This window comes from Uloborus diversus, chromosome 6 (assembly GCF_026930045.1).
Source record: "Uloborus diversus isolate 005 chromosome 6, Udiv.v.3.1, whole genome shotgun sequence".
Lineage (NCBI taxonomy): Eukaryota > Metazoa > Arthropoda > Arachnida > Araneae > Uloboridae > Uloborus > Uloborus diversus.
The window spans coordinates 161,051,120-161,075,612 of NC_072736.1; the positions used below are offsets into that span (position 1 = coordinate 161,051,120).

A 24,493-nucleotide genomic window follows, 5' to 3' on the forward strand; every position below is an offset into this window, starting at 1 on the left:
TATTTATACACCCCGGTTTATTAACTTATATTATTACTTAATATATTGACATATATATTTTTTAATCGAAACGTCCTGAGGTGGGAAAAGTTATGCATTGGCATAAAAAGTTCGTGCTTTTTTTTTTTTGCAAATTATAATATATTTAGATGCTTACCACTCCTTCGAAGATTTGCCAAATACGTATGTAAAAAGTGACACTTATTGTTTTTTTTTTTTGTTTTTTTTTTTTTAATGTATGTACAATTTTTCAAACCGCCTATGGTGGTATAAGTTCTATAATGGGAACAAATATTCTTGTAAAAAAATTTAGAAATCAAAATATATTTAGCCCCCCCCCCCCTCCCCGACAGGTCCTTGTCATTTCGCAAAATATGTAAAAATTGATATTTCTTCGTGATTTTAAAAATTACTTACGTATATTTTTTAAGTCACCTGTAAGAAAAATGATTGCCTCGTAAGATTCTTTGCTTGTGAAAAAAATATTTTGATATTGTATGATATTCAAGCCCCACCCCCTTTCGATCAGCGAAGCTTGGATTATTTGCAGAATTATTATTTTGAACTTTGGAATTGAAGCATAAAGTTTTATTAAACACTTCTTTAAAAGAAAAAAGTCATTTTTGCTCTTTCTTCTGCAAAATAACACAACAGAATTCCTTCGGATGAAACCTAAAGTGTAAAAGATTCAAACCCCAGAGGACCATTAATGTGATATGGGTCATTTCCATATCAAATCGATCAAAAAAGTGTAAGATTTTCAAGTTAACCCCTTCCGATTTGTGTCTAATATTTTGTACATAGATAGAATTTGGTAGTGAACACCTTACCCAATTGTTGAAAAACCATTAATAGTTGAAATTTGTTTAAGAAAAGGCTAAAAAATTTTATACTCAACTCTACTGGAGTTAACTTAGGATAAAGTAGCATATTTGTAATAGTATACCTTGATTTTGTTATAAAATTCGAAATACTTTATTGCATTCCTTGTGTCGTGTTTATGTGCTCTTTGTATGATTATGCATCTCTTTTTGTTAATACTATCTTATGTTATAAACTGGCCCTAAATTAAGTTCTTTTCTGAGTGGGGAGACCTAGGCAGGCTATTAATATAGCCTTTACTCCCAGCTACTCAATCAGGGATTTTCAAATAGAGAGGGTGAAATATGTTTCTGTTTGTAATTTCTTTTTCTTTTATTTTATATGTGAAATGCATATTAGTAAAAAATATTACCCTGAATGAAGTAAAATGAATTGAATTGAATTGAAAGTAAAAAACCAAGTTTTTAGATTTTTAATACAAATATTCTTTGATTGGGGGTCATTACAAAAAATCAAATATTGGTTTAAACACAAACTCTTGTAAAAAAATACTTTATTTCTTAAAAGAGAAACATATATATAAGTATATGCAATCATCATATTTTATATCTTGTTTAAGTGTGAACCTTTTTCTTCTAATTCCATTTCGAAACATTTATCGCTGTAGTTTCTAAGGGGTGAAAGACGACTTCATTCTGAGCGTTTGGATTCTTCCTTGATAGACAAGCGGTACTTCATCTGGGGAGTTAGAGGTGGAATATAGCAGGCGGGAATTAAAAACTGAGACAGGTTGCACAAGTCCACGAAAACTTTGTATCGGTCACTGAAAATGCAAAAACGGGAATTAATATGAACTCACAAACAGAAGAATTATGTCTCTAAAGGACATAAAAAAAACTAAACAAGCAATTTATAAGCTTTAAATGTTTTATTCAGTAAGTTACCGCCCTATAGCCAGGCTAAGGCAGAAATACATGAAATACACCGCCAGCTCAGTCAATTCCAGCCGAGGACTGCAGTTTCGTGCTTATTAGCACTCATCAGCCCGGCGTAGGAAGTGACTTTTCTCCGCAAGTACCCCACCTCTTAGCCGTAGGCCTTAGGTTCCACCGCCCGGGGGGTCCGCGTAGCGGGCCCCCCGCACGGCTGAGTGCGGCGGTCAGCGCGTAGGAAGTGACTGAGCTGGAGGTGGAAAACTTCTTAAGGAAGCCAAGAGTACCAAATAAACTAGTAGCTAATACAGAATTAGCAGTGACCAGTCGAGTGACCGAAGCAATGGTTCGGTTCAACTTGAAGATTGAAGGCAAGGCTGGTATTTTCAGTAAGTTACCGCCATATAGGGTAGACCGACCAGTGAATGAACAGTTAAGCACAATTTCATTTTTTAAAAAATCCTAGTAATTTTAAATTTTATACTATACAGATCGTGATAGCTAAAACATTCTTATTGATCTATGTAAATATCTCTAAAAAAATCGCGGGAACTGAAATGGTACCGCTTCCCACTTTTTTAGGTGTTTAAAGAAAAAAAAAAAATGGCACAACGACCCAGTGAATAAACACCTCGAACCAGTAAATGAACACAAATTGGTCCAGTGAATGAACATGATAAATTATCTATATATCTATTTATCTATTTATCTATCTATATCTATATCTATCTATCTATCTATATCTATCTTTTATATCTCTATCCATCTATCAATATACCTTTCTATCTATTTTTCAATCTACACATCTATCGGTCTATCTCTATGTCTATTTACCTATTTGCCAATGTACTTATCTATTTTTCTATCTATCTATTTACTTATCTGTATCTAGCTATCTATATATTTATCTATCTATCTATATATATACACTAGCATTCCCGTACCCGGCATTGCTCGGGTAATGGAATTAGTAGGGGATTACAGTGCTTGGTGCACCTAGTTTCGAAAATCCCCTATAATAATTACTTATTACCTATAACTTTTTCTAATTTGGGGAGGATCCCGGGGCCCCTGGACTCCTTATATATATGCCCTTGTCCTTAACCGATTTTAACTGTTACTAACGATCCTTTTAAAGTATTGATTATCTTTGCAAACACAGGCCATCCACATTTTATTGTTATACCTATGTTTAAGCAAAAACTTCTTTGTATACAACATTTTTAGTTTTTTTTCTGGTGCTAAAATTATTAAGCTGCTTGATGAATTTGGAGCAAGCTACATAACATTGGCCGTGTGAAAAAAAGTCTTCTCTTAAATCGATCCCTGCTACTTTTAATGTCTGTCCTTATGACTTATTAATGATTATTGCAAAGTAAACTTTAACAGGAAACTGCACTCTTCTAAATTCAAAAGGATAGTCCGCCTGTGATGATGTTAAAAACTTTGTTTCTAGTTTTGAAAAAACGAAAGCGAAAGACAGAAACATTATGATTTGCATTGAGAAAAGCCTCGAAGAATCACGTGAGAAACAAAAACAATATCAAATTTATAGTTCGCTACGACCAAAAGTTGAGATGAAGTACTGAATAATGATTGGAATGGAGGAAAGCCTTCGAAAATAAGGGATTTGAAATTCAATGACAGGTTTTAATTTCGCAGAAATTAAGGGGTTTTAATTAATTTCTCCCGAACTAATTGAGATTTCGAAAAATCCTTTCTTAGTGGTTACTTTCGTAATCATGCGGACATGTCTGCCAAATTTCAAGTCTGAAGCTTCAGCGGTTTCGGCTGTGCGTTGATATATACATATATATATGTATATATGTTATCTCAGGACATTGATTTTTATATATTAAGATATATATGAACTTATCTATGTACTTATCTCTATATATCTATCTACTTATCTATCTGTCTCTATGTCTATTTACCTATTTATCAATGTACTTATCTATTTTTCTATCTATCACCTTATTTATCTAATTATCTACTTATTTATCTACTTACCTACTTATCTATCTATTTATCTACTTATCTATCTATCTGTCTACTTTTCTATCTATCCAAGTATCTGTATACTTATCTATCGATCTATCTCTATACTTATTTATCTACTTACCTACTTATCTATCTATTTATCTACTTATCTATCCATCTATATATCTATCTATTTACTTATCTATATATATCTACTTATCTGTCCACTTATCTACTTATCTATCTCCTTATCAGTATATCTACTAATCTATATTCAAACACCAGTCTATATCTATCGGTCTATCTACCTGTCTATATATCTACCTTCTATCTATCTCTATATCAGTCTCTCTACCTAGCTATCTAGCTCTATATTAGTCTCTCTATCTACCTACCTATCTATTAGCCACTACCTATCTATTTATCTATCAATAAATCTATCGATCTATCTATCTACCTACCTATTCTATCTCTATATTTATCTACCTATATATCTATTTACCTGTTTTTTTTTATATACCTATTTCTATACCTTCCTCTATCTATTTATCTATCTATCTATATACAAACATACATACATATCTACCTATCTATTCTCTCTCTTTGTATATATATTTCTATTTCTCTCTCTCTATCTACCCGTCTATCTATCAAGAGAGATAAAGATATAGAAAGATAGATGTAGGTAGGTAGGTTAATATACAGATATAGATATAGATAGATAAAAAATAAAACTCAGTAAAAAGTGCATTGTTTACAAAGACAAAAATAAAGAAATTATAAAATATATAATGAAATACATAAATAAATAAGCATATAAAACTATCTGCATTACAAAAAAGTACAAAAATGAAAATATCTCAAAGAAACTTCAAATTTCTTTTTAAATCAAAAGAAATTTGCCTTTGTTCATTCACTGGGTTTTCGCAATTTTTCGTACCCAGTGACTGAACATCCCTCTACCTGAAAATCTACGCATTCTGCATTGACTGAAACAATTTAAATCCATAGCCTAAATATGTATACTTCATTTTTCTTTCGTAGAGTTAAAAAATAAAATTTATCGATAAAAATAATATTGTAACGGATTCGGTGCGACTTCCACTTTCTTGAAATGAAGACACAGTTCTTGATAAAAGCACAGGAAATTTATTTACACTATATACAGGAAAGAGCGTCAACAACTGCTAAATTATTCATCAGCAATTAAGCAATTATCACACAACACCGTAAACTCAACGTTTACACACGTATTTACTTCCAAATACGAAAACAACACAGCGAAATGCCTCGCTATAAACAGAGCAAAATCCTCTCAGTTCGAAATATCAATCGAAACTAACTGTTTATCCATCGCTAACGGCTTAAATACACCGAAAAGAAATTTCTCAAATATTCCACACGCTTCTGTAAAGTAGTAGACCGTTATCAAATTTTATCAATGAACAAAAAGGAAATAGGGGTCGTATACTTTAGCCATATGAAAAAGGGGTTGTATATTCATTACGGGAAACTATTTACAGGTTACGTTCCTACAATAATTACTATTTACAGAATTTGTAACATTGCCCCCTTCCTAAGGACTGCACGTCCCGGGCAGTACAATCCCCAGAAAGGGTGTCGAACTTCTATCAAAAGTTTAAAAATATTCACATTAATTAATAACTAACAGATACATAGGAAACACAATAACAACAAGAAATATTACTAAACATTAAAAGCAAAAATTATCTACAACTTTTATGTTATCAACCATGGTTGTTTACGTAATACTCATGAACTATGGCCATAGTATGGGGCTAACCGATCATAATGTACAACCCTAGGTTTTGCATTAGGTGATTTTTGGATCCTCACTACGACGTCATTTAGTCGGTTAAGGACTTTGTAGGGTCCATCCCAATGCGACTGCAATTTGGGTGACAGACCTTTCCGTCGGATGGGATTCCATAACCAAACCTTGTCGCCTTCGTTGAATTCAGTTCCAGTAGACCTTGTGTCGTATCGGGTCTTCATCTTCTCCGCCGCGATGTTGATTCGCTCTCGTGCGAAGTTATGAACGTCTTCCAACCGGGCCTGGAGATCCTGGATGTACTCCTCAGGCGATGAAGGCGCATCCGGAGGACGACCGAAGACGAGATCACAAGGTAGCCGAAGCTCTCGTCCGAAGAGCATCTGAGATGGGGCAAATCCGGTAGTCTCGTGGACAGCACTTCGGTAGGCCAGCAGGAACAAAGGTAGCTTCTTGTCCCAATCCTGTTGATTTCTGGATACCATAAGCGAGAGATTGTTCAGGATTGTGCGGTTAAATCTCTCCACCATGCCGTCCGATTGTGAGTGTAGTGGTGTTGTCCTAGTTTTCTCAATTCCGAAAATTTGACATAGGTCCTTAAACACAGCAGAGATGAAATTCCTCCCTTGATCGGAATGAATCTGCAAAGGTGTTCCATATCTCGAGATCCAATGTTGAACTAGAGTCTCTGCTACGGTGGTAGCCTCTTGATCTGGAATGGGATATGCTTCCGGCCATTTGGTGAAGTAGTCGATGGAAACAAGAATGTATTTGTTCCCACCAGCAGTTCTTGGTAGAGGACGCAGGATGTCGATCCCAATTCGTTCGAAAGGAGCTCCAACGTTGTACAGATGTAGCTTCCCTCTGCTTCTCTTCTTCGGTCCTTTACGAGCAGCACAGGCGTCACAAGAACGGCACCACTTCTCCACGTCATCCTTCGCCTTGCTCCAGAAGAAGCGCTCCCGAACTTTATTGAGGGTTTTCAAGACACCAAAATGTCCTCCAGTCGCACTACTATGTATTTCTTTCAGAACATCTGAAATCCTGGATCGGGGAAGTAGTAACTGCCACCTAGATGTCTTGCCGTCGTCAGATTCCCATTTCCGGTGTAGCACGCCGTTCCGTAAATGGAGTGAGTTCCATAAAGCCCAGTATCTTTTTGTTGCAGGACTGAAGATGGAAACGTCCTGCCAGCTAGGGCGTCGACTGTCACTTTCCATGAACTCTAAAATTGGTTTTATGTCGGGGTCTTCAAGTTGATCTTTTCGAACTTGGTCATCACTCCGTGGATCAGGTTCTGATGATGTTGGAGTCACTGTCACCTGATAGGCGGTAGGGCTAGTCGTTCCATACTGTTTCTCGATTCGGGAACAATAGTGGCAGTTCTCAGGACAGGGTCTCCTTGATAAAGCGTCGGCATTACCGTGAGATAACCCTTTTCGATGCTTGATCTCCATGTCATATTCCTGGAGCCGCTGTATCCATCTGGCTATCTGGCCTTCCGGATTTTTGAAGTTCAAAAGCCAAGTTAATGAGGCATGATCTGTCCGAAGCAGAAATTTTCGGCCGTAGAGGTAATGATGGAAGTGTTCTACAGCTTTCACTATGGCCAGTAACTCCTTTCTGGTGACGCAGTAATTTCGCTCCGACTTGGATAAGCATTTGCTCCAGTAAGCGATGACATGTTCATTTCCGTCAATTTCTTGGGATAAAACAGCTCCGATGCCCTCGTTGCTCGCATCAGTGTCCAGGATGAAGGATTTTTCAGGCTGAGGATAGGCGAGGATAGGCGTTGATGTTAAAGCCTCCTTCAGTCGTAGAAATGCATCTTCGCATTCTTTGGACCATTCAAACTTTTGCTTGCTCTCCGTCAGCTTATGCAAAGGTCGTGCAATGTTGGAAAAACCCTTCACAAACTTCCTGTAGTACGTGCAGAGCCCCAGGAAACTTCGCAGCTGATGGATGTCTTCGGGACGACTCCAACTCTTGACTGCAGATACCTTTTCTGGATCGGTTTGTACACCTTCAGAAGAGATGATGTGACCAAGGTAGTTCACTTCCCGGCGGAACAAATTACATTTGGACGGGCTTAACTTCAGATTGGCTTCCTTAAGCTTCTGCAGCACCTTCCTAAGATTTGCCAGATGTTCTTCGAAACTGCGTCCCACGATGATGATATCGTCTAAGTAGACCAGACAGGATTCGTAGGAAAGTCCTCTTAACACTGTCTCCATAAGACGCTCGAACGTAGCTGGTGCATTGCAGAGGCCGAAGGGCATCACTTTAAACTGCCATAAGCCTTGTCCAGTTGTAAACGCTGTCTTCTCTCGGTCATCAGGGTGTATCTCAACCTGCCAGTAGCCGCTCTTCAAGTCCAGGGTCGAAAACCACTTGTGTCCGGAAAGAGTGTCCAAGGTGTCGTCTATCCGTGGAAGAGGGTAACTGTCTTTCTTGGTGATTTCATTCAGCCGTCGGTAATCGACACAAAATCTGGTGGAGCCATCTTTCTTTCGGACTAAGACGATGGGAGAAGCCCAGGGACTGGATGACGGTTCGATTACATCATTCTCCTTCATCTCTTTCAGGAGGGTCTCAACCTCTTCCTTCTTGGCGAACGGTAGTCGTCTTGGATGCTGTTTAATAGGGAGGTGTTCTCCAGTGTAAATCCTATGCTGCGTTAAATTCGTACGGCCAACATCCTCCGATGTAGAGGAAAACAGATGCTTGAAGTCGTCCACCAATTGTTCCGCAGCAGTTCTTTGATCTTTCGATAATGGCGCGCTCCCAATTAACTTCGACGTCAAGGACTCAGAGGACAGTCTCAGGGGAATTGATTCTTCTAATGATGCAGTTTACTGGAGTACAAGTTGCCAACACTTCACCTTTTCGGATATTCCTTGGCCTTTCACTCACGTTGGCGACTCTCACAGGAATTACATCCTTAGAAAGGTCCACAAGCGTAGATGCTACCAGTACTCCTTTTAGGCTATTGCTTAGGTTAGGGTATTCAATGAGTCCAAATCGAAAACTATTGCTTTCTTCAAGGGAACCAGGTATTAATGATTCTGACCTTGAGGGAATCGATAAATCTGTTTGAGCTATTATTTGATGAGCGGATTTTACATCACTCTCTGCAGGGAAAACGGCTATGTCTTCTCTCATCGAGTGCAGCTCATTAGTCTTGAAGTCGAGAGTGAAGTCATATTTCTTCAAAAAGTCCAATCCGAGAATGAAGGGGTCCGTGATATTAGCGACGAATGCCGTATGATGGTAGGTGGCATTCCCAAACACTATTTCCAAGTCCACTTTACCGTCAATCTCAATTTTGTCACCTGTCACAGTCTGGAGACTTACGCGTGGCGATGTCCACAGCAGTTTCAATCCAAATTCACGAGCCACATCTGTCCTAATGATTGTCACATTGGCTCCAGTGTCAACAATCAGTCTGCAGGGGTTCCCATTTACATGTGCGTAAATGAAAAGTCCATCACTGCCACTACCAGAAGAGGAAATCTGCAGAGCTTTAGTGGTGGTGATTTCCTTCCCTCGCGTAGCTTGGCGAGCCGGACAACTCCTTCGCAGGTGTCCTTCATTACCGCATTTCCAGCACTTCTGCTCTTGTTTCTTTTGGGCTGTTATGCTGCTCAAATGTCTTGTCAAGTCACCGAGTTGTCTCTCAAGTTCAGCGAGGTGGGACGACCTGGAATCAGACTCATCAGCTTCCTGAGTCCGGATTAGATGGCGATCCACACGGGTTGCTTCTTGGGCGGCCTCGTATCTCATCGCATACACAACGGCAGAATTTAGGTCTTTGACATCCGCCATCCGTAGAGCTTTCTGGATTTCCGGATCTCGAACCCCGTCGATGTAGTAGTTGAGTGCCAGGTTGTCTCGAACATCCGCAGGGCAGTCGTAAAAAGCAAGATGAGACAGTCTCTCGATGTCCGCCGCAAGCTCTTGCAGGGTCTCCCCGGTTTTCTGGAAACGGGACTTCAACTGGAGTCGGCTGAAATCTTTCTGGCACTTCTCACCGAAGCGAAGCTCCAACGCAGATGTGAGGGCGGCGAAATCCAGGCGCTAGCTGTCCGGAAGGGTCTGAAGAATGTCCGCTGCGTCACCTCTCAGGGATGCTGCAAGATGGCAGGCCTTGGTAGCAGAGTCCCATCCGTTCGCTTCCGCCACTATCATGAATTTGGTCTTGTATACCTGCCACGAACTTTTCCCATCAAATGTGGCCAGTTTAATGGACGGTCGAGCAACAGATATGGGAGCGCCAAACTGTAAAGAACTTCTTTCCGCGGTCGCCAATCTCCGTTCCATGTCTTTAATTATTTCTTCCTTAAATGAAGTAAATTTCTTGTCTTCTTCTTCCAACTTATTTTCCACACTGGCGATACGCTCTTCCACAGTATCAAATTTTTCTTCCAGAGCATCAACTCTATCTCCCATGGCGGTTAGTTGATTCTCCATCATGGTTTTCATCGACGTTAGGTCACTTTTTATTTCATTTTGACTTGTAGTAATTTTAGCAGTTAAACCACTATTTAACTGTTCTTGGTTAGTCGCTAATTCATTTTTTAATTGTTCTTGGTTAGTCGCCATATCATTTTTTTACAGAGGTGATTGCGTCAAGAAGTTGTTTTAATTGTTCATCCATTGCGCGGGTAATCACCATAAAAATAAAGTCCAAATTTAAAAAGTCTTTATGAAAAAAAAAATGTCCAAAGTCACACTTACTGCAAGAAAGTCCTGAAGTAGCCCCACGTTGGGCGCCAAATTGTAACGGATTCGGTGCGACTTCCACTTTCTTGAAATGAAGACACAGTTCTTGATAAAAGCACAGGAAATTTATTTACACTATATACAGGAAAGAGCGTCAACAACTGCTAAATTATTCATCAGCAATTAAGCAATTATCACACAACACCGTAAACTCAACGTTTACACACGTATTTACTTCCAAATACGAAAACAACACAGCGAAATGCCTCGCTATAAACAGAGCAAAATCCTCTCAGTTCGAAATATCAATCGAAACTAACTGTTTATCCATCGCTAACGGCTTAAATACACCGAAAAGAAATTTCTCAAATATTCCACACGCTTCTGTAAAGTAGTAGACCCTTATCAAATTTTATCAATAAACAAAAAGGAAATAGGGGTCGTATACTTTAGCCATATGAAAAAGGGGTTGTATATTCATTACGGGAAACTATTTACAGGTTACGTTCCTACAATAATTACTATTTACAGAATTTGTAACAATATGTATCAAAATAATTGCTAGCAGGAAACCAGCCTTATTATTTTGAAAGAAAGAAAGAACGATTCACGGCAGTAAATATTTTAAATTTTTTCCAAAAAAAAAAAAATACGTATCCAAAGTAACCAATCAGGTGTCAGATAGCTTAGAATATCAATAAAGAACGCTTTTGTAGTAAATTTTTTCAGAAAAAAAATTTTGGAAGCTTATTTTTTTTAAAAAAATGACGCGCTGTTCATTCACTGGGTGGTGTTCACTCACTGGTTGGTCTACCCTAGCCAGGGCTAAGGCTGGTCAGTGCTAATTCTATGTTAGCTACCAGTTTGTTTGGCACAGTCACTCCTATGCCGGGGATGAGTGCTAATAAGCACGAAACTGCAGTCCGCGGCTGGAATTGTCTGAGCGGGCGGTGTATTTCATGTGAACTTTAAATGTGTTCGTACAGTTTTTCGTTTCTGTATTCTACCTGAAGATACCACATTTTAAATCTACTTTTGGGTGATCCGTCAGGTGTGGAACAGTTTGGACTTCCTCACGTTTCTATGCAATACAATTTATTAAAGTGTGAACTAAAAGAAAAATTGTTGAACCCCCCAGTGAAAGTACTATACTAAAATACTTAATCTCTTTGATAAGAGCTCGAGAATTCATCAGTGCTTCAATTTACGTTAATTATGGTCAGCGTATTGGTCTACTTGCAAGCAGTGTTAAGGCAAACAAATGAGAAATCCTACTATTGGTTAGCGCAGTTGTCAATATGCCTGAATTATGTAATCCAGGGCTGTCCAACTGGCGGCCCGCGGACCGCATGCTGCCCGCCAACACATTTTGTGCGGCCAGCCAACTTCTTATTTAGCATATTCCTTTTTTCGACATTTTATGGTATCAAGAAGCATGCGAGACTACCATTCTTGGTCAAGCCGGAGTCCCCGAAATTTCCTCTTGATCGCTTTTTTACTCCTTTCATTGTATTGGGAGAAAAAGGTACAGGACATCTACAGGTCAAGGTCAAGCAGTCCTACCCTGCACGCTGGTGTTCAAACGAACTCCTAGAAATAGTATTGCCAAAGATAGTTCACACGCAAAGATGTTCCACTCCGGTAGAAACGTATGTAACCTTCCTTTCGACCCCTGACGAAAAAGTGGTTCGACCAAGAAGCCGACATTAAGGAACAGGTTGGCGAGACAAGTTTGGGAAAAAGCGTGCTTGAATGATCGAAAAGGCACTAAATCGCCAATGCTGATGTCGCTGCATTTGCAATGCGAATCCGGAGGTGAAGATGTTTTCTCTCTTCTCTCCCCTCTGCGGAAGCGCTGAAAGGGAGGTAATTAAGCCTCATTTGTACGATGGTTCATTGCTAAAGAGTAGTAAAAAAGTCATTGTAGAATCGTCAAGCGTAAGTTATTACGTTAGCGATACGTGATTTAAAAGAATTGGGGCGAAATTAGAATGGCGCAAAAGTATGAAACGAGTAAAAATTTTGAATCCTTAAAATAAATTAATTTTGCCGGAAAAAAAAACATGCGTTGTTTTTCACTTCGAATTTTTTTTTCTTTTTGTCCTTTTTTTAAATCACAATTTGCTTAACACCAGAGCCTGTCATCAGACGGTGGACCCTGGTATCAGATATTATAAAGAAACCGCTTGTGAACCCCCCCCCCCTCCCTTTCACTTATTCATTTTTACGCGACATTTTTACCTCTTACATATCCCCCCCCCCTCTCTTAATTCTAAAATGAGAGTACTAGTGGGTTGGTAAGATAACTTTATATCAAAAGTACTAAATAAACGATCAGCAAACTTCAACATATTAATTAATTAGCATACTAATTTACATCAGAACTAAACATCCGAAATCTAAATATTTTATTTCAGTTACTGGAAAAACCAAAACATACTTTTTCATTGTGTTCGTGTGTTTTTCACTGTGGATTTTTGCAGTCAAAATGTTCTAGACTTTTGATAAACGCAAAACACGTCTGTTATTTGTTCCCAAACGTGCTAAATACTCCTCATGTTGTTGTAAAACAATTGTTAGAAGATCTTCGAAAAAAAGTAATTCATCATTTATTGAATTACCTTCTCAATCAATTTGGGCAGCCTGAAAAGTTGAGACGGATGGACATTCTCCATATCCAATTCTAAGTTCCGCAGTACTTCTTAAAGCACGTGAATCAATTATATCACTGATATAGTAGAGATAAGCAATTTGCAATTATTCAAGATATATGCATTTTCTTAAAATCTGAGCTCCCGTTATGTGTGTGTATCTGTCTGTCGCACTCTAGGGCCAAAATGGACGGACAGCTTTATTTAAAAAAAAATTTTTTTTTAAAATCGAAAGGGGAGTTGATCGGGAGTGTTTTTAGCTAGGTTGTGTTTTTGGATGACATTCAGTAACGAAGATATTAGTTAAAAACCTCTGAAATGTTTTTCGCGATTTTTGCAGTGAGAACATAGTTAAAAATTTTAAAATTTAATACCAAAATAAAGAGAAAAATTTTCCGCCTTCTGATAAAATGTGTTTGGAGCTTCTATCTTTCATAAAATTTGAATTATGACTTTTTTAATGCAGATTTTAATAACCGCTAAGCATTTATTCACGCGATTGAAAACCGAATGGGGTTGTTTCCTTCAGTCAAAAGTAATACTTTTAGTCACTAAAATTGATTGAATAAGCAAAAATAAATAAATAAATAAATAAATGACATAACCCAAAAAATTCTTTCATTTTTCCAACAGTTATTTTTTAATTAATTTTTTAATATGTCCGATTTTTCAAACAAAGCGTGGTCTTGGTGACGTCACAAATGATGCTCTTTGACGCATCTTTGTACCGCGTTTCCACGTTATGATAATCAAGAAGCCAATTAAAATTGAGCTCTACGCTTGCTATTAACCATATCGTTGCCAATACACGTGAGTAAAGATGCGAATTAAATATTTTGCTCTGTGAATGGCAACACAGAATGGCATTTCATCATTTGTGATGTCATAGACAAGAAATGTAAACAATGAAAGCGCGCAGATTTTGGCATTTTTTTTTAATATTAAACTTAAACAAATTATTTAAAAAATTGTCAGATCCTGTGTTTTTAAGCATGCTCTTTCAGAAAAAAATACTTTTAAAATTTTGGAAACGACCCCATTCATTGTTGACCAACAAGGGAATTAAAAGCAGTGATTTAAAGTTTTTATCTGTTGCCAGTTTCAATTTAATAGCAAAAAAAAAAAAAAAATACTTGACTTTGATTTTAAATAATATAAGACTTTTAAAAGGATTTTCAATTTTCCCTCTTGATTCTGCAGTTGCGACTCAATCGGAGGTTTTTAAAATTTTTAATTTTATCGTTCCTTGTGAATATACGCATTTGCGTTTTATTCCGCAATTTTAACTTTAAGACAATAAAAGTCTTCAGATTTCAAGCGATAAATGTTCGCATTGTATCCTTATCAACTAGAAATCAGTCCGCAGACCTTTTCCACGACACATATATAGTGACCTTTATAACTTTTTCCTGAAAATCACCTTTTCGGACAGCGTTTTTATATGAAGAAGGTTTTTCAAAAAAGTACAGAGATAAATACACAACGTCATGTAACACTTTTAAGAGGTTTTTTTTTTTTTTTTTTTTTTGAACTACTAAAGCTTAACAAAGAGTAAATATTAGGTTTATTTTGCATTCAATATCATAATGCTTCTTGAGAACACAAAAAGCGTTTCCCCAATAAGAAAAATATGCATGTTTGAACACTCAAAGCTATGATTGAAAGCTATATAATGATAAGAAATTCTCTTCATGATTTGAGCCACACTTTTCTTCGTTTGTGGTGTCATTTTCTTGGAATTTTCGAAAACTACAGGAATGCTTAAATTGTCCTTTCTGACCCAGAAAGATTATTTTGTCCTTTTGAGTGCGTTATGAAAAGTGCTTAGTATTTTTTTTTTTTTTTTTAATTCTGTTATTTAAGCACTTTTATTATACTTGGCCTGATTGTCTCGGAGAAATCTGAGGCCTGGTTTCTCTTATATCTCTGCTATTAGACTACTTAGAGACTTCGGGATTTCACTAAATGATTTGCTTAATCTTAAGGTACAACTTAGCGCTGAAAAAATAAAATTCTAAAATAAAATAATTATTTAAGTTAAGATGGAAAACCGCAAGTTTCATGTAATTTCCTCATTAAATGTTTAAATATAAAACCCATTGTTACAAATTTTGTTGCCTTTCAACACTAATGTTAAAAGCAATCATAATGAAAATTTTGAATCAAGGCTCCTCTGAAGCAATCATGAAATTAGCAAACATAAATCCTACAGAGGAACAAGGATTAAATTTTAGCGCCTACTGCTTAAAGTTTTAGACACGTACATAGGTTTTCTCCCTTTTAGTGGGGAGCATTTATATGAAAAACGTGAGGGTAAAATTATTCTATTTCTGAAATACATTTACACTAAAAAGAATAAAAGAACAGAATATTTTTAAAAATACCAAGCACTTTTCATAATGCACTCAAAAGGACAAAATAGCTTTTCTAGATCAGAATTCTTGTATTTTTCGAAAATTCTACGAAAATGACACCACAAATGAAGAAAAGTGCGGTTCTAGTCATTTCAAACCAAACTTTCCCAATAACAAAAATATGCATGTTTCAACACTCAAAGTTATGATTGAAAGCTAGATAATAATAAATCCTCTTCATGACATGAGCCGCACTTTTCTTCGTTTGTGGTGTCATTTTCAAAAACTACAGGAATTCTTAAATTGTCCTTTGTGACCCAGAAAAATTATTTTGCACTTTTTGAGTTCATTATGAAAAGTTCTTGGTATTTTTTAAAAAATTCTGTTATTTGTTTGTTTACAAAATAAGTCAATTTTTGTTCTGCGCACTTGGATCGTAATGGAAACACAATGTTGTCAGCCCCGCCTTATCTCGTAACGGATAAACGAAAACCCCGCTTATACGAATAAAATCTCCAGGAACCGAATATTTCCCAATGTTAGACATTTCGCAATGTTAGGGATCCCGCTTAATCGAACAATTTCCCCGGTTAATCGAATAATAGTGATCAGCTTTCGCATATGTTTTAGCTGAGAAAATTTTTGAATACATAAAAAATTAATTAAGAGCAATTACTGAAGCAAAAATTAAAAATTGTATTTTTCGGCAAACAACCGGCGGGGGAAAAAACATTCATAATCCATCAAAGCATATCCACTTTTCTATTTATTTTCTTTTATCGTTGCCATTACCAACAGACAGTTGATAATTAAATTAAAAAACGCAACGAAATATAAACATTGCAGAAGATAAGAAATTGATAGATATTAATTGCGTAAAACACGGTAATTGAAGTTTGAAAGGTGCTCCCAAAATACCTTGAGCAAAGAATTCACTATTATGGACTGTCTCCAAAAAATATTAACTGAAAAAAGGTGTCGGAACAAAGATTCACTACCCATAGTTGTAAGTGACATATGATTTTCATACGTACTTTTATTTACTTAGCTTATTTAAAACGCTTTTTAATAAAAAACATGTTTCTTCTATTACTTAGATATTGATTTATTATAACGTTTTAAGACAAACGTTGTCAATCAGGAAAAATAAATAAAATTTCCCCGCTGATTCGAATAATATTTCTTGGAACTCACGGTATTCGTTTAAGCGGGGCCGACTACCAGTTTTCCATTCAGTAGGGAAATTCATCACAGACCTCCTACGATCAAGAAAAACCATCGTTCAGCTCGCCTTAAACCTTATCATACTGCCCTGTGCAGGTAAACAGCAGTAACTGCAGAAATGATTTTTCAAGATATTTGAAACGCGTTTTGGATTTAATGCTAACAATAGGAAAGTGTTGGAATTAGACGTCTTTTTCGCGCGTTATTTTCAGCGGAAACCAAATAAGCGAGCTTGTACAGTAAAGATAACGCACAATAGATGACAAAAATGCAAAAAAATCAAAAATGAAAAATTTGCAGTTACTGCTTTTCCCCTGCACACGGCAGTACAGTATTGCACCATTGATATCCTTAGACCTCATTAACAATTTCACTGATGATCTCCGGGGGGGGGGGGGGGGGAGGGAGGGGGAACTAACCTTACGGACATAGCTTTTTCTTCCGTGCCTCTGGGGGTGATGGGTAGTGATTGGTGTTTTCGGAGGAAAGGAAGAGAAGACAGAACTAATAAGAGAGATGGGGAAGGGGGAAAGCCCGGTAAATGTATCTTTACAGAGTTTCCTAAAAAGTAACAACGACTAGGATCATTCAGCAGTTTTCCAAAAATCATTAGTGGGTCCCCTTATTAAGCGTGCAAGTTGCTCCGATATTCGATAAAGTTCGATAATTTTCCATGATTAAGTAGGAAGAGAATAAGCTTGATCCATTTCGCCGTACGAAACTATTCAAAATAGTTATACCTGGATGGAAACAATTAAAAACTCATGTTTAAAACTATTTTCGTCCCGAAATGTACTCGAGAGAACTCGTACTGAAACTTCACTTTGACAAATTCAACAGAATCTAATAAAAGTGAAAATGTTTTAGATTGTGCAAAAAAAAAAAAAAATAATAATAATAATAATAATAATAATTTTTTACAAAGGTCGGTAACATGATAATGAGTGATAGTCTTTCAATGATGAAAAGTAATGAAAGATGTCTAATTTAAAAAATAGCTTTGATCCCACAAATTCAATTCATTTCTGGTGAAATGATTCAATGTTTTTCGTAAAACAATGTTTTTTATGCTACGTAATGTGTACTACAGCCTATATAGAGCTAATATTCTAATGATCAATAGGCAATTTCATTAGTTATTTCCTTTTATATTAAATTTACCTTGACTTCAATCAGTTTGGTATGTATTCTCATTTTCCCAATTGTATTGTTTGCATCAAAAATAAAGATTGCATTAAAAATTTGAGTCAATAAAATTCATAATACACTGAAACACTTTATTACATAAAATAAGAATATTTACATGATTAGTTCATTAGTTTGCTTCCATATCACTACATTTCTTATTGTTGTCAGGGTAACAAATTAATTACAACACTACATTTCACTAGAAATATGCTCAGATGCAATGATAAATAAATTGAAATATTTGTGACATGGGTTTAAGTTACATCCATAGATCAAATGAAAAACAAATAATGGAATTTTTATTCAAAGTGTATTATACAAAAGAATCAGAGCTCAATTACCAACCAGACCAATTAGGCTGTTGGCCATGGGTCCCCAATTTTTAAGAGCCCCAAAAATACTAAAATTGCTGCAGTTTCTATGTAAGAAAATTAAGGTACTCTCCTGAATTTATCTAGTTTTTCATGTGTACAAGTGTGGGTTGCTTTGAATAAGTGAGTTAACACCTGAACACCCCTGAAACTACCACCCCTGATTCTTTATTAATGCTTTTGTTTATAAGGTTTGACTGTAGAGGACCCCCAAAAAATTTTGTTTATTGTCTACATTAGTCGGACCCTGAAAATATTACATACAAAGTTCCAATTCGTCACACATCACGCAAAGCGAATATATGCATTGCAAGAACTTACAAGTTGACCGCAATTCGGTGAAGCCTTGTTACTAAACTTACTAGATATTTACTTCATGTAGTGAGTTTTTCTGAATGTAACTAGACTGCCAACTGATTATAGCAGAGCAAACATGCTGGAGGCAGTCCTTGTTTCAGAAGCCTACACTTTGATTTAGAAATGCATAAAATGGAGTTAAAACTGCATAATTTGGGTAAAGCAGCTGAAATTATCTGAAAACTAGAGCTGCTAGAGAAACTTTTAAATTTATTTCTTCGTTTAAACCATTTCTTTAAATTAAAAAAAAAGAAGAATACTCCCCTAAAACAACTCCCGTAGCAGACCAAAAAGGTTATTTTGTTTTTACAACCTCAATGATATAAATCAGCAAAAGTGGAAATAAATAATAATGTTTCTTCCCTCAATGATCAGTAAAAGGGGAAATTTAGGGCGAATTCATTCTGATTAGTAGATGCATTAGTTCGCACAACGCTCAGGGGTCGAACGGCGCGATGACACTTCTTCCAGGCCCACTCAAAGAGAAAAATCGCGGTATCAGTTGCGGTTTTTCAGCAGTAGCAAATGAGTACATTAGTTAAAAGAGAGGAACGATTGAACATCTGGAACTCTTCAAATCTTCAGATACAAAAGGCTTTAGAATCTCCATGGGGGGTGTGTCTCCCCGACTCCTGCGAGGAAATGGCAACCCTCCGCCAAGCCAGTTCACCGTTGGCGACGAATTTGTTCCTAAATGTCGGCTTTTGTCCCAAAACATGTTTTCGTTAGTAATTTATTTTCTCTGCGGAGCTTACAAACCGGTCTCGAAGTGAAAGTTCTTCTCCCTTATCTATATTCTTTGGTATTGCCTCGTGTTGGCGGAGGGAGACAGGGAGGGAAGAGAGAAACATTTCAAATAAGCAAAACTGCCTGCAATTGGTTAAAAATAAAGACCCCTCCCCTCACTGATTGTACGGCCTTTGCTGGATATGAAGTAAAACATCGATGTTGACATTCCTGCCCTTGTAAAGAAGGTGGATAGGCCTCAGTTTTCCCGTTAAAATGTAAGCAAATTGTTTTATAATCCTTGTGTTTCATTGTTTTATAATTATCAACTATTAATTGTTATTGTATAAGAGATAAGAGGTTATTGTTCAACTTTTCAAACTGCGGCCCGCCAGGCGATCTGTGACCGGAATTCTGGCCCGTGGGCTCTTTGCAGTTGGACAGCCCTGATGTAATTTAAACGTCTTTTTCACTACTCTGTTAACTACTTGAACTGATGGTTTTAGAAAGGGTTTAACTCCCATTACTTTTAATGGGACTAACAAACTTTCTAAATTCATGGGTTCATTTTTGTTTTTAGATATAATTAAAAGTAATGAATATTTTATCAAATGCACATTGGGGCTTGAGGGCAATTCCATCATGGCGTACTAACATTTATAAGGGAAAATACGTTCCTGCAGCTTCAAAATAGCATTAAATACTGATCTGAAATGCTAATGTACAAAGCATGTGATAACAGAAACTAGATAAATATAGTCAGTTTGAGAAAAATATTTTATTTATTAAAAAATATTGCGGTTATAATTTATATTTACTAAAATAAAGTATTTTCCTTATAGCAACGTATCTAGATTTTGTAATCATTCGCAATGTAGGGGAATATGGGGCAAATTGAAATAGCGGGGCGAAGTGAAAAGGTGAAATATTTACTCTGCATTTAGCGCCACCTATCTGGTAATATTTTAACGATGTAGTTGCACATTTAGTCTATTCCAGTCATGAAAAAAAATATCCCCGAAGATTAAAGCGGATGATAATACAGGCAATTTTCAAAATTGATACTCTTATTGTAATATTTGTTGTAGGTCGAAAACTATTTTTGATATTATAAAATTATAAAGTTCTTGTTGTTAACATTTTAAATATTAATTGTGACCTTCTAAAATGGGGTTCAATATTTATTTAGTTAATATTAAGCTTATTTGTATTTTAAATATTTTGCTGAATAGTCGAGTCTATGCGGGGCAAAGTGAAATAGCTTATTTTGTTTACTCACTCAATCCTTTACAAGAACACTTAGGTATTCATTTGTTAATTAATTCATTTTCGTTCCTTCATTTAGTAATTAACTTTTTTTTTATTCATTTATTCACTTATTTTCTTATTCATTCACTCTTTTACTCATTCATTTATTTTTCTTCATACATTAATTTACTAATTAAATTATTCGTTTATTTGTCTATTTTATTTTCATTTATTCATTCAAAATTTTATTTACAGATTAATTTGATGAAAAATTCTTTTTACAATCAAATAGACAAGACTTATAGACTTTTTGCAATTCATTAGAAAAATATTTCATTTTTCACTTGCCCCATGAAAAAAAAAAGTGAAAATTTTCCACTTTTTTTGAAGGCTCTAAATTACTGCCAAAAATAAAAAATCATGTTTCAATGAAAGTTTTATTATAAAATACGTTTTTTTTTACTGTAATTTTCAAATTAAACTTCCAATTTGCTCATTTTGAAAAAGCTTAGTCATCTTAACCTCACATTCAGGCACAACTACATTTCAGATAAGGATTTAATGCTATTTTAAAGTCACGGAGACATTTTCTTCCCTTTAAACGCTAGTCTATTGCCAATCGCATTGCCGTTGGCTGAAAGACTGGGATTGAAATTTATTTTTGAGCAATGCTCATAACTATTCAAAGGATAAGTTCTATGCTTATCTATAATCGTTTACGATGTTAAAACTTTCCATTCACATTTTCCCCCCTCTTTTTGTTCTACTTATAATTTTGTCATATCTCACAATTAATCTCATATCAGAAAGTCATACCCTACCGTAATTGAAGGACAGAGCTCAAATCACAAAAGAAAATTATGTTCTTAATCAAAATTTTAAGTTGAGCTATTTTTAAGGTATAACGCAAAAAAAAATAAGGTAAAACATTTTAAACAAGGAATAATGTTTTCACAACCACACACACACACAATAATATTAGTTAAAAACCATAAACATTTTAAAATTAGAAATATACTACAAAATTCATATTTTCTTAACTTCTTAAAGAGTTATTATTTTTTATAACTAGTTTTGGAACACAAATATCTCATAATTTTTTCATTAAAAAAATTAATGATCATGATAAATTATTCTTAAACTCTGGTATATTTTAAAAACATTTTAACGTATAAAGATGTTTTAAGTTTCACTATCTACTTTAGGATACTACTATGTAGTAAGGTTCTTACCTTAGGGTGGATCTGAGATACCAATATCCTGAAGATCCTCCCGTGCCCAATTTATGAGAGCCAATCATCCGTTGAACCATTAGCACGTGATTGTCTGCATAAGAAGTGACAGTATAAGTAGAAGTAATATTGTAAAACTTAATTTTGAACAAAACTTGGTGCTTTCTCTTTTAAATTATTGTGAGTTGATTTTTTTTTTTGAGCAATCACGATTGCTAATTGTTTTCACTTGACCGTCCCTTGATGTTTGATTCCTTTTTCAACTCCACCGTCCTCTGCAGGCGTGATTCTTCCCGGTAGCCGCTTCTCCTGGTCGGTGGCGTCCATATGCTACGCACACGACACGCACACTCACACACTTTTACACATACACTCACACACATACACGCACTCACTTTTACACACATACACGCAATCACTTTTACACACATACACACATACACGCACTCACTTTTACACACATACACACTCACACACATGCACTTTTACACACATACACATAAACACTCACACACGCATACACTCACACACGCATACCCTCACACACACAAACACTCACACACACACGCACTTTTACACATGCACAACTGTACACACGTAACTGCCCAAGAGGAGGGCAGGAGCCGTTTCTAGAAACAAGTGAGTAGGGTAGTAACCAATAAGTAGGGTCCTGTCACAACTCGTGATTGCGAAAAACATAATTTGAATTCAAAATTTCAGAATTCAAATTATTATTATTATTATTTATTTATTATTTTTTTTTTTTTGTGCGAAAATACCCCATGTTTGGAGCTATTTGGATCTTGAAAATCAGTCAACTTTTTAGTGGATCGTATTAAATGGAAAAATAAATATGATTGTTTGCGTTTTTAACCCTCACATAACTCTTATTACTTTCTTCAGAAGCAAATGACACCAGGATTATTGCCATTTTAGTGAGAAATTAAGTCGGTACTAGTTACGAGAAATAAATTGGTAGCCTATTTTTGAACCATTGACTCTGTCGTAGAGGAGGGTCGAAAAATACCAGAATATGGTAAAAATCTGGTGACCTGTCTTATGTATAGCGTTTGTTGAAACATTCACAACAATCGTAACAAGTTACTGTAAGCAGTGCAAATGGGGAAATGGAATGGTTACACCAGGTCCTCACAAGGTAAACCATATTATTAGAACCGTACTAGAAATTAAAATAGATAAAGTCCCAAAAGTAACACATTTTTGAAGTGAAACTTAATATGCGAGGGCTTTGAAATTCTGATCTGCATGCTTTCTGTGTGACGGAAATGACGTAGTTGTTTCTTACTTGTTGCCAAAAACAATGAAAATACACTAGTGATTGTACAACTAGTTTTGTTTATAAGTTTAAAAAATTAATTTCAAGGCTAAACCTAAGCTGTACAACAGAATGTAAAAAATAGAAAAGTTAAAAGTTTAACTTCTATCGAGTGTCTTTACGACACACATTTTTTTCTTCTATTATACGTATCCAAATGATTTCAATCTCAAATGTGCAAAAGATTACTTTTTGAATTATTTATTCTGCAAAACGTTAAATATTTTTGAAAATAACCGATTTTTAACACGCTTTTATTAGCTTCACCTGTATGTATGTATGTATGTATGTATGTATCTTGTAATGGAATCTTGCAGCTCAAATTTCGCCCACTTCCTGCGATAGGATTCTTTTGAAATTTGGCACGCGACCTCAGACCCGATGACAATGCAATATTCTATAATCAAATCAATTAATTAACTCTTTTAATTGTGAGTTTCCTCCAATTTTAATCAATATTTTGGCATAAATCCAACAGTGTGAAAAAGGAAAAATTTAAAAAAATACATTAAAAAATGCTCGCAAAAATTATTTAAAAATATCTACAAAAACCTTTAATTTTTCTGCATCAGACAAAATTTGTTCCAATGTTCCAAGGTAATTAGAACATGAAATATAACTGTATTTAACTAATTTCATGCCAAAATTTAAGTGAGCCTTCAATTGGAAATTTATTGCTGATGAGACCATTGTTGAACAAAACTTTTATTCAAATGCATCTCAAATTTTCAAAGTAATATAAATATGATTTCCGCAAACATACATCGATGACTCACAGTAGCTTCCCATCAGGGTGCCCTTGTCTTAACTTTGAGATATTACCTCGCACTCGTTTCATAAATAATTTCGTCAATTAAGTCCCAATCTAATTCAAATTTTCATATACCGCACAAAAAAAAAAAAAAAACTTTGCCTGATAATTCTCCAACAAAAGACTAAAAAACAGAAAAATAAAATAATAGTTTAAAAAACTAAAAAAACACGCTTTCGTAGCAAAATGAACTAAAAAGTGAAAAATAATCTTTGGGTGATAGTAGTTGACCAATCACTTAATTTTAATGGAATATAAAAAAGCGTGGGGGGCTTCTTATCAGTTGTCTTGAATTTCTTCCATTTAATGTCCAAGCAAAAATGTAAATAGACAGCACCCCACGCTTTTTTGTATTACATTAAAATTAAGTGATTGGTCAACTACTATCATCCAAAGATTATTTTTCACTTTTTAGTTCATTTTGCTACGAAAGCGTGTTTTTTTAGTTTTTTGAACTATTATTTTATTATGGATGTAATATATCCACAAAACTTTGAAAAACAAAAACGAAATAAAAAAGATACTTTTTGAATTCCTTACATCGCCATTTTGTGATGCAGGCATCGATGTCAGTCAGCTGCGTAAGGATGTGGAAAGGCTGATTGAAACGGGGCTCCTCTCGATACAACGAGACCATCAGCGCCCCCTGCAAAGCACGATGAGAAAATCGACGCTCCCCTGAAATAGTAAACAAGTAAGCGGCAGTATTAGGATATGCGAATAGGTCTTGCTCTAATAACAAGGTAC

At 35.7% G+C, this 24,493-nt stretch overlaps 1 protein-coding gene across 1 annotated transcript in view; it reads right to left on the bottom strand.

Moving 5' to 3' along the window:
• Nucleotides 1–1,321: 1,321 nt before the first annotated feature.
• Nucleotides 1,322–24,493, bottom strand: part of LOC129223774 (tryptophan 2,3-dioxygenase-like) — an 82,584-nt gene continuing 59,412 nt past the window's right edge. Inside the window, exons 12-14 of the mRNA XM_054858133.1 lie at nucleotides 24,287–24,424; nucleotides 21,600–21,693; nucleotides 1,322–1,645 (exon numbers count right to left, since the gene is read on the bottom strand). Coding sequence (XP_054714108.1) covers nucleotides 1,513–1,645; nucleotides 21,600–21,693; nucleotides 24,287–24,424 — 365 coding nt within the window. The 3' untranslated portion in view covers nucleotides 1,322–1,512. The remainder of the gene's footprint in view (nucleotides 1,646–21,599; nucleotides 21,694–24,286; nucleotides 24,425–24,493) is intronic.